At 38.5% G+C, this 11,349-nt stretch overlaps 1 protein-coding gene across 4 annotated transcripts in view; it reads right to left on the bottom strand.

The window, feature by feature from the left end:
- Positions 1 to 8,773: 8,773 nt before the first annotated feature.
- The window catches only part of LOC102221261 (poly(rC)-binding protein 3), a 62,185-nt gene continuing 59,609 nt past the window's right edge, over positions 8,774 to 11,349 (bottom strand). For 2 of the 4 annotated variants that reach the window (XM_023337614.1, XM_023337613.1), the window contains exon 17: positions 8,774 to 10,609. In XM_023337614.1, the coding sequence (XP_023193382.1) occupies positions 10,573 to 10,609 (37 nt within the window). In that variant the 3' untranslated portion in view covers positions 8,774 to 10,572. Of the gene's footprint in view, positions 11,344 to 11,349 lie in introns of all 4 variants that reach the window. The other 2 variants (XM_023337612.1, XM_023337611.1) reach the window with 1 other exon arrangement.

The following is an 11,349-nucleotide window of genomic DNA, read 5'->3' as shown; positions in this document are numbered from 1 at the left end:
TGAACATATTAAGAGTGAATTCCCACCTTTCATTCCTCTTTAATGCAACGCCAGTCCATTTGTCTAGAAAGTCCGGTTCTTTTGAAAAGGTCTGAATGCTAATCAAACTCTACAAACCTCGGCTCAGTTCGGTTGAATTAGACTCTGGTGCGGTTCGAGAACACCAAGAGGACCAGAGACCGCTCCAAAAGCTGGAAGTGGACTACGCCGCAGGGCATTCTGGGTAAATACAACCAAAACAAGCGCACTAGCTTAGCGCTAGCAGGAGAAATGACTGTTTCTCAAAGACCAAAGAGAAATCTTCCACTCACTAAAATCTGACGCCACTCTATTGTTGTTTTTATTTAGTTGCTCTCAGTGTCTTCAGAGTTTTTAGTGTTGTTTCCTTCAGTGGTTCTTGGTGCAGCGCCCCCACAGGCCAGGAGGGGAACAGGATTTTCAAAGGGTTTGGTTGGTTTGACTGAGCAGAGAGAAAGAACTGGAGATGGAACAGATGATGAAGTTTTGGCAGGACGATATGGCTGAATATATAGATATAATGGTTTCATATCTTCCGATAATTATTGTTAAATTTTTAAATATTTGAAATTCTGTCAAACTGGTGGCGTGACCTTTCCTGTTCTAGCCGGTTTTCTCTCCACAGCATTGTTTTTATTTTTATGAGGCGCAGTGGGGGAACTCGAAACCTCAAAAGTTACTCAGCAGGCCGTTGCTAGGCAACCAAAGAGTGCGGGAGTTGATTCCTCCAACCTAGATGTGCTCAAATTGAGATCATCCCCAGAATGCCGTGCGGTTCTGGATCGGAGTTAAATGAAATTATTGAAAGTGTTTTCTCTGGACATTGATCACAAGTCTCTCAATTATAGATTATTGATTTACTATCCAGCTCTACAGTAAGTGTAAGAAAGTATTTGGTAAAAAAGCCTGCTCGAGTTCTCGCCCGCTAATAGCGATGCTAATTTCTCATTTAGCATTTTTGCTAACTTTGAAAATGTTAGCTTAAAAATTAAGACACTAATTCAGGTCTTCATTAAGGAATGTTTAGATATTCATGATTATCGTAATTGTGAAAAAAGGAAAATTTTTGAGCTCAACACAAATTAACTTCTATTACTCTCTGAAAGTAACTTTCTATTTTTTTATTCTTTGGTTTTACTCGTGTCCTTTGGGCTTTGGTGAAAACTATTCACTAATATCAAAGCAAATTTTTTATTTAGCACCTTAGCGTTTATGGAAAAGCATTTAACGCAGTTAGCTTACCCTTTAATAGATCTAGAGCTCTGCTTTGTAAACTTTCAGTTGAATAAAGTTTGACATCTCTGCTGAAATATTAGTTGTCGACTGTTAGCCGTTCATATTCATGCTCTTATTTTGAAGTTTGTTCTCTAAAGCTCAGAATAGGACTTTGGTTTTCGGCACACAGACACATTTAAATCTGGCTTCCAAGCAGAGTAGGTTTTGTCTGTTTTCAGACCAGCTTTCTGCTGCACAACTCGTTTTTTTTACATCCGAGCATCGGAAACAAAACGCAGCAGATCTGTTGAATTGATTATTAAACAGTTTTCAGAAAATGTTTTAGCAGGAAGTCCTTCAGATGACCTTCCCAGACGAAAGAAAAGGAGCAAAATGAGCTCTTCCATTTGCAATCCCCTCATGTAAATCCAATGTAGGTCAGCGGTTCCCAGCATCCAGGTGTCGCTTCAGCTCCAGGGCTTTTCACTGGTCCAGGCCCGCCTCAGAGGTTCTGGTGATCCGGCCGACATGATGGATTGTTCTCAACTCCCCAGACTTAATTTGGGGAAATTATGCAACACATTTCAGGTTTGTGGGAGCTGCAGGTTGCTGGTATATCACATTTTATAGATGGTTTTTATGTGTTTTTATTATTATTAAAAACTGACAGGGAGTTTATTACCAGATGCAGAAATTATTCTTACTCCAGTTTCACCGTCTAAAAGCTGCAAATGGCTCTGTCTATTTGCTGGATTATATCAGGTTTATCTGCTTTATGGCGGCTTCGTACCTGAGAAACTTGCTAATTGGAGCAGCTTTAGATAGTGTCATATTTAAAATTAGCTATTTTTGATTTGTTATATCAGCCAATTAAATACTAATATTTAATTAAATATTAGCCAAATATATCTAAGCAGATATATTTAGCTAATATATCTAAGTAGACATATTTAGTTAGTATTTAAATATATTTAGCTAATATATTTACCTTTGAGATAGATAAATATTCAGCTAGCTCAGAGTAGATCAAATATTTAAATATTTAGATTAGCTAATTGAATATAGCTACATATATTTAGTTAGCTAAATATGTTTAGCCAATTATAGTTAGCTAAAGTTAGTTAAAATATATTTAGTTTTGAGCTAACTAAGTGTTTGGTTAGCTAAATCTATACAGCTGTAGTTAATTTAGTTTGTAAACTAGTTGGATGTTGAGTAACTGCACTGCCTCCTAGTGGACAACAGGAAACAAAAACAGAACCAGATTTACTGAACTTCAAGCTGGAAATATAGTAAAATATGACGTAAAAAAGTTTATTTTCACCATAAATATTGGTGTATTATCCCAATTATCTGACTGCATAGTCCAGGTGAGCTGAGGTCTTTATGGAGGTATATTGGTGCCAAATTCCCGTCCGTTTGTGACGAAGAGCATCGGACCGTATCGCCTCGCTCTAATCTGATGGAAGATGGTGTCGCCCTCTCACAGTTTGCATCTTTCAGTCGTTCTCGTGTCGCTGGAATGAGAATGCAAGTGTTCAGATAAGAAGGTGTGATTGTTTGAATTTATCAGCTGCACACAGTCGAGGGGAAGAAGTGCTGCTTGCTGTGCAGTGAGCAGAATGAATTTCCCGGCGTGGATAATGAAGCTCCCCTCACTTCTGCGTGAAGTCCAAGCCGCGGGAAATCATGCGCCGTACAGCAGAGGGTTTAATGACAGAAAGAGCTTCATTCTCGACCAGAGGAGAAAGAAGGCAGAGAGAAACTTTAGGCTTTAGGTTTCTAATCCAGTCAGACGAAGCTAACGAGGCTAAATCCCATTACTGCGTATTTACACTCCTGTTGTAGTAAAAGTACAAACTCATGGGTAGAAACTAAAGGGAGAAAGCCTTTAAGGTTTTGAGTTTGTCACTAAGTTTTATTTCATTGTTACTGTCTATTTATACTGTCTATAAGTTAAACTGGGATTATGTGTCTCCCAGGCCCACAGTGTTGTTTTATAAAGTAACTGTTGCCTTCAGCTGTAAAAATGCTGAATATCAAAGAAATTTGACTTTGTAATTTAACCTCTGGAAATTGGGTCTCTGTTTCTTTAAGAAGCTCCTGCTCTTTCTGAAGCGAAATAATGATTTAGTTTGTTATTGTTTTCCCCATTAATAACCATTTTCATTTCAGTTAAAATGTTTTCTCATTTCAGTTTTTATTATTTCGTCAGTTTTATTTAACTACACCACCATATACTTTTATTTTCTGTGCTTTTGATCTTCCTGCGATCTGGATCGATGGTTCTCCAGGATTTCTGGATGTCTTTAATTTTTTTAAGACATCTAGTTATAACAGATGTAGATCAGCAAAGAAAATCTAAATAGAGCATCAAGGCCTGCTGTGGGAACGTGAGCTTTGGGTCTGAATGTATTTAGACACATTCAGATTCTGATTCCTGAATCTGTTTCAGAAATAAAACTTAACATTTTTACCAAAAGCTTCCTGGAGGGAAAAACAGTCCAAGTGCTTCCTCTCCTCCTCTTTCTTCTTCTGCTGCTGGTAATTAGCTGTCACTGACTTTCAGCTGGAGGGGGAGGGAGCGCGAATGAGACCAAACCACAGGGGTGGAAAACCTTTGTCCAAATTAACCGCATCCCTCTTTTAGGAGTGTGTGTGTGTGTGTGTGTGTGTGTGTGTGTGTGGGCGTGTGTGTGTGTGTGTGTGTGGGGCGGTCACCTTGTGACCATCAGCCCTAACCAAATCTTTAATGGTGGTTAAAGATGCCCCGGTTTCGAGCAGCTCCTGATTGCCCTCCCAAAGTCCCTGATTGCATTTAGCGGCACATTCACTGCGGCTAAATAAGTCGAGATAATCCCTGAGCTAAACAAGCGGCAACCTTCCCCCGAAACGAAGACGCTCCAAAACAAACCGCCAGCATCGATACCTCCATCATGACCTCATTGTCGTCAAATTCATGACTCCTGCAGACGTTTCGACCTCAGAATAAATGTCTCCTCGGCAGGGTTCTGATGACAGCCTTCAAAATTAAAAAGCTTTTTAATTGAAGGTTTGAAAAAACAAGACGTTTTTCCTGGAATTTCAGGGATTTTAATGATTCCAGATTTCCATTTAAGCTGTTCTCTTGCCTCTTCAACGGTCCATTCAGACACTGACGAGCCAAACGTGTAATTTATTGAATTTTTACTAAATGTATCCAGTTTGTACTTTATTCTCTGCTGCTTGCCTTCTGCGCTGAAACTGAACCGCAGGGCCTGCTAGGGAGGAAATGAATCCACCCCGGGGGGAAATTACTTCCTAGCAGGAGTTTTTGATAAAAGAAAGTTGATTTGGAAACTTTTGTTTCACACATGGTTGGACTCTGAGAGCTGAAGCTGTTTTATTTCGTCTGTAGCCATAAAAAAACAATAAAATCAATAATTATGTTGTATTTCTGAAAGTTTGCTCATGTGCATGCAGGTATTCACACAGTCTGAACTTTTCATCACTTTCCAACCTTAACTTGGTATTTTATTGGGATTTTACGTGAGGTCAGCACAGACAGTTCATGATTGTGAAGCAGTCTTAGCGCGTTAGCGCATTTAGCTTCCCCAGCTTAACTTTTTCCTATAAGTACTAAACTTTTAGTTGAGTAATTTGTGTTGAAGTTTTGGTTTGACTTAAGAATCCTTTGAGTAGGTAGAGTTTATTTTCACTCTTATTTTGAAGGGGGTGAAGACTTTTTAACACAGCGGTTCTCTTTCCTTTTTTTACCCACTATAAAAGTACAGCAACAAAATAAAACACAGACAGTAGAGACAAGCCTTAAACACAAGTACAATATTTATAAATTTGTAGAAAATTTGAAGTATAATTTCAAAATTAAATTGCACTTTTTAGACTTGGTTCTTAAGCATTACCTTTCACTAAATACTATATCAATTTAACACTTTAGCGTTAGAAGAACCAATGCTAATGATTAGCAAATATTTTTTTAGCTAGCAGTACTTGCTACTGTTGGCTGGAGGGAGATTTAATCTGAATTCAAAGAATCAAAGAAGTCTAAAAACTGTCATCAGAGATATGTTCACCGTTAAAGTAACCCTAATATTTAATCTGGGAGATTAGCTCATTATTCTGACCCAGCATTACATCATTATTCCGTAAACGGACTGAACTTATATAACCCATTTTGACCACTCAAAGCACTTTACACTAGAGACACATTCACCCAGTCACAAACACACACACATTTATACACCGACACGCAGGCAATTGGTAGGCAATTTGGGGTTAAGTGCCTTGCCCAGAGGCACATCGACATGTGGCAGGAGGAAGCTGGAATCGAACCTACGACCTTCCGATCGCAAGACGACTACTCTACCAAAGAGCCACAGTCGCTCAGTATTTAAGTGAAAAGCTTTAAAGTGTTAACTGAATGAGAATAAATTGCTCTGTACATCTGCTTTTCTTTCTTATGCATCTTTGTAAAACCAAGCGGTCCCGTCTGACCCAAACGGACCTGGAGAAATAACCGTTCCGTCCCCTGCCCCGTCCTGTAGATGTCATTAGCTGCTAACTCGCCGCGCCCCTGGGCACCGATACAGTAAACACGTGTAATTGTGATGAATCGATGTGAACCAAAGGCTCCACTCTTCAGGAGGAAATCCACGGCGATCCACTGGAGTGAGTAAGTGGGTGACGGGGGACTGACCTGACCAGAAGCAGCTGACGGGTCATTCGTCTGCGCCGACGGCAGCAGAGACTCATTAAGGAACAAGCAGGAGAAGGTGAAAGGACTCCCTGGTTTTTACCTGCCGACTAAATTCAACCGGCGTCACAAACTCCAAACACCGTCAGCAGCTGCTCGTCCATCAACCGGGGGGGCGATGTTTTCGACAACAGTTGATAATTGTCCAAGAGACAAATTTACACCAGACTGTGTGTAATATAAATAAATGGTGGTCGTTAGGAACCTTTACACTTGTGCTAAATGTGGAAAAATGCAGTCTTATTTACAAGAAAACGAAAAACGGCTGGAAAATCCAGACAGACATTTTCTTAGTCTGAACTCGGCAAATTTTCTCAGCAAATTTTTCATGTAGCGTTTTTGCTAATTTTGAAAATGTTTTCCTCACTAAACTTCCCCTAAATTAGCTTAGTGCTAATTCTGATGCCCTAATTTACTTGGATTTTTATTGTATCATTTTTGTTCGTCTCTTAAACCAGATCTGAATTATTGATACTTTTTTTTTCTTGTTTACTGATTTATTTCCCTGCACCAAATAAGTTGCTGGGGAAAAAACGATAAAATCCTCAAGCACTAATTTAATTTTGATTCTATAACTTAAACGTGTTTGGATATTGTATTTAAGTTTATATTTTGTTCTCTGCTGTCAGTTTTATTTTATTCCTGCACGTTTTATTTTGAAGTTGATATAGAGGTTCGGGGGCTGAGAAAACATAAGGAGAGGAAATGAAACTGCTGTGTAAAGTCTTCATCCACTTCAAAATAAGAGCATGAAGATAAATGCTTGAAGAATTACTAACAAGCAACCAAGTAAATTACGCTTTTGATTTTTCTGGAAAAAATCATTTATAGGACGTTATGTTCTCTATAATCATTTTCAAAGTTAGCCAAAATGGTAAAACGCTACATGAACATTTTATTTAGCTGCAGCTAATGCTAAAGAAGACGAGGGAGGAAACTTCAACACGTCAAACATTGTTCAACCGGATGTTTTCAAAACAGCCAAGTAAATTAGCGCATTAGAATTTATTTAGACAAATTAATTTAGGGGAAGCTAAGTGTGCTAAATGTTTTCAAAGTTAGCAAAATGCTACAGGACTAATTAGCCTTTTACCTATTATCAGAAATGCTCCCATGCTTATTCTATTAAACTAAACTACCTGTTGATGGTTTTCACTGGGAGAAAAGGTTTCTCTGTTTTGTCTCACATTTTTCAGTCGCTGAAGAAATTTTAATACCAGACAGATATATGTACTAATTTCAATAATTAGCTTCTCTTATTCTCAGTAAAATGTGCTCAATATGTTGTAACGGTCAGAAAGAAGAACTGAATGGAGAGAGAGTTGACAAGAGTAGAGGTGATTTAAGACTTTTGCACAGAAGTCTACAGGAAGTATTTTTTTTGTTTGGCACAAAATTGTACTTTCAGCTCTTCTGCGAATTTAAGCGACTCTTAGGAACAGAACAGTTCAGTTTTTGTAGCGTTTGTTGGGACATTGCTGCTTGTTGCATCATGCTGAAAAGCTGTTCTGGGAAATAAAATCTGGGCAAATGTTAGTTTAAAACCTAAAACACCGAAGTGTAAACCTGAGAAGTTCAAATGAAGCAAATGTCTGCTGAGAGTCGACTGCAGAGCTGCCGGGAACATTTAGGCGGATCATTTCTCTGAAACAACACAAAGGTTTCTCTCCCTCTAAACGGCTTACAAAGTTTGTCTGGAGTTTGAAATGCAGAGATTTAAATTTATCTTAATATCAGATGGATTCAATGTTCATCCTGGATTTGTATCCGTCTGAAGAAATGGCCGCTAAACAAAGAGGATAGCTGGCCATTTCTTCTTCTGCTGCTCTAAATGTGACAGAACGAAACAAAATGGGGTTTTTTATTCAAAATATTTATGGGAGTTAATGAGTACATCTACAGTCATGGTAAGAAATAATCTCACCTGTCAGTACTGGACTGGGTTTGAAAATGATTTTAAATTCTGAAGCACTAATTTACTTGGCTTCAATTTATTTACTTGGCAAATTGATTCTTTGAGCCAAAGCGCAAAGTTAGGTGAGTATTAGCAGGTTTGACCCTGTTGAGGGTGAAATACTGCTGTAGCGCATGTTGCTCTGCTGGACAGCTTCTGCTAAATGCCATGTTTCTGTAGCACATTAGCATTAGCTTCCACTATATGCAATGCTATCTTGTATAGCTTTTCAGCATTAGCTTCTGCTGTATATCATGTTCATGTAGCACTTCAGTATTAGCTTCGCTAATGCTAACATGCCATGTTAGCTTCTCTTAAATGCTTGGCTTGTATGGTGCGTTAGCATTACCAGAACTAATGTTTATGATTAAAGATGTCAGACTTTCTTCTTCAGCCCTTCCAAACCACCACACCTGTTCAGTGACCCGGTCGTGACCTTTAACCTGCTAACTTGGTCATTCTCTGAGCGTTCTCTGCTGGGACTCCAGGGCAGATTGGCAGCTGAATGAAATGTTTCCTCTCTTTAATAATCAGGAAATGACCTTGACCTTTCCCAGAGTGTAAGGTCATTGCTGACACACACCTACACACACTCCAGAGCTGCAAACTGATGAAACTTCTGCTTTTCTTGAGCTGCTCACTGATTATAATCTGTTAATCAATATGTTTGATGAGCAGAGAGCCTGCCTGGCTCTGTCTTTGTTTCATAAGAAATAACGGTGGATTCTACGACAAACCGGTGAAAAGAGAGGAATAATATCAAAGGTTTCATTATCTGAAGGATTTATTTTTTTATTTAAGAACAAAGAAAGTTATAATGAACACAGTTTGAGTCAAAGGAGGAAAAGAACAAACAGTTTTTATTCTTATCATCTCTCCTTTACAAAACGCTACAGACAAACTGAATACATAAGAAATCTGAGATCTTAATGATCAAAAACATAATCATCATATTACAGATCATTACCTTCAAAAATCACTTCATATAATTATTTTTGCTCCTTTTGCACAGAAACCAAGATGGGAGTAAAACCAAATACAGGAATATAACAAACATATTGAATGATCAGGGATAAAAGTGACTGGCAACAAGATGGAGAATCATCAGCCAGCAGTGGTGGGCACATTTCTGCTAACGGGAGAGCTAGCTCTTCATTTAGCGCTACAGCTAACATTGAAAACGTTTAGCACACTTAGCTTCCCCTGCATCTGTTTTTCTAGATAAATTATGACTGTTTTGTAAACATTCAGCTGGATAAAATTACATGTTAACAAATTTTCATATTCATGCTTTTATTTAGAAGCAGGTTTGTCACATTTTCTCTTTTTTCCCCCCTTACTAAATTTATTTCAAACAAAAACATGCAGGAGCAATGTATCTGTTGGCGCTTTAGCATTAGCTTCCACCGAATACTGTATTGTTGTAGTGCATTGGCGTTAGAGGAACTAATGTTTATGATTAGTTCTTTTGGATAGCTAACTTTTAGCTAGCGGTGCCCACCACTGAATTTAAATCAGGTGTTGGCAACTCCAGTCTTTGACCGCAACATCTGAAATTAAAGACTAAATTAGCTCCTTTGTATTGTAGCTGGTTCTGCAAAGCATTCATTTGATTCAGGTGTCGGATGCATCAAAATGTTCCAAGATGGCGGCTGGATTTAGTGAGAATGTGGTTCTGTGCAGGTTTAATAACTGCTGGAGATCCATGGATGGATATCAATATTTTACCTTATAGATCAATAATCAAGCTTATCAGTTTCTCCAATGTATTTTTTAAAGCCACATTATACTAATATACAAACAAACCAGTTAAAACATAGCATTTAAAATAAACCTTCTGTACATTCAGCTTTGACTGGAAAATACTATTTTGTCATTCTGCTTTTGTTCAAAAGAGAGCAAAATACTCTGGCACTAATGAAACTGACACTTTATATTTTTGGGAACTGATTTATGCTTCAATGTTCACAACAGAAAGTGGTGCAAAGTTAAAAACATGCAGAACAGAAACATAATCTGTGTAAGAAATCATTTCTCAGAGCTCCAATGAAGCAAAAAGAAAATCCAGAGAGATTTCACTGGCCTGCAAACGCAACGCAGCCGACTTCTCCCAAAGGTGCACAGAGGTAAAATTACAGCATCAGGAACGCAAATGGCTACAGGTGGATACCAATGTTACTCTCTGCTGCCGTCATTTACATGACAAACCTTCATTTCCAATTTTTTGTCAGGTGTCGCATGGAAAACAAGATCGGCTTGAAAATCTAACAAATGTATTCAGTTCCAGCTTCCATTTCCACATGACTTTAAAATAAATCTGAAATGCTGAGTCATGCAAACCGTTACTGAGAGAAACAGGCAATAACTTCTGCAAGCACACTGATTGCATCAGAAAATCATCAGAAAATGAGTAAGAACTCGTCAGAGCAAACGTTTGTGAAACGTAGAGCGACAAAAACAAAAGAAGGCAAAAGAGTCCAGAGCGCTCCGAGAAAAACAAATGACAGTTTCAGGTAAGAGTGACACCTTTACAATATCGATTTAAAACAGCAGAACGGTCAAACGGAGGTCGATAAACCACGTTTAATGCCGTTTACTCAGAGGTCATGTGATGCGCGGAGGAGGATGGAAACTAGAGCGAGCCCATTCCAGTGACTTCAGAGGTCAGCCTGAAAACGGTGGGAAACAAGGGATGGGAGGCGGGCGTGGTGCGGGGAGGGCGGGGACACAAATAAATAAAAAACTGTGAAAGACAAACTTTCGCTGAAGAGTGAAAGTTATTCTGCAGTGAAATCAGCTGGACGTCGTATTGAAGCCTAATGAGGCCCGCAGCATCACATCGCTCTAACCGCATTAAACCGCTCAGCTTTTTATTCACTTTTTAAATAGTTTTGTTTTATTTTGAACTTTATGCATACAATGACATAATTTGTCATTTTATCTATGATAATACTGAGCAACAGAAATGACTTCTTTGAAATGCTACATGCTAAATAAACGTTTAAAATATAGTTTGACATTTTTAATAACATTTATCTTCACAATTCAAGATTTCGGCAATTATAAATGTTTTGTTATCACTGCAACAAAATTTTTATTTCAAAATGTTTCTGGTTTAGATGTTTCTGATGCTAAGCTAACTGGGAATGCTAACGGAGGCTAAGCTAATATATGACTAATTGTAAGTTCATCTACATTAAACAGCAGGATAAGCATGTTTTTCAAAATGTCAAAGTATTTTTTACACTAATACGCAGAAAACAGGCTTTAACAAAGAACGTATTGGCTCCAAGCTAACAGTGAAAGTAGAATCGAGGCGCTAATGCTAGAGCCAGATTTTGGCGGCCTTCAGGATGTAGTCATGGACGATGGGTCGTTCCACATGGCGGCCACGTCTCTGAACCTGCCG

Source organism: Xiphophorus maculatus, chromosome 7, assembly GCF_002775205.1.
Source record: "Xiphophorus maculatus strain JP 163 A chromosome 7, X_maculatus-5.0-male, whole genome shotgun sequence".
NCBI lineage: Eukaryota > Metazoa > Chordata > Actinopteri > Cyprinodontiformes > Poeciliidae > Xiphophorus > Xiphophorus maculatus.
The sequence above is the reverse complement of the archived record's forward strand: the minus strand, read 5'-3'. Positions and strand labels throughout refer to the sequence as shown.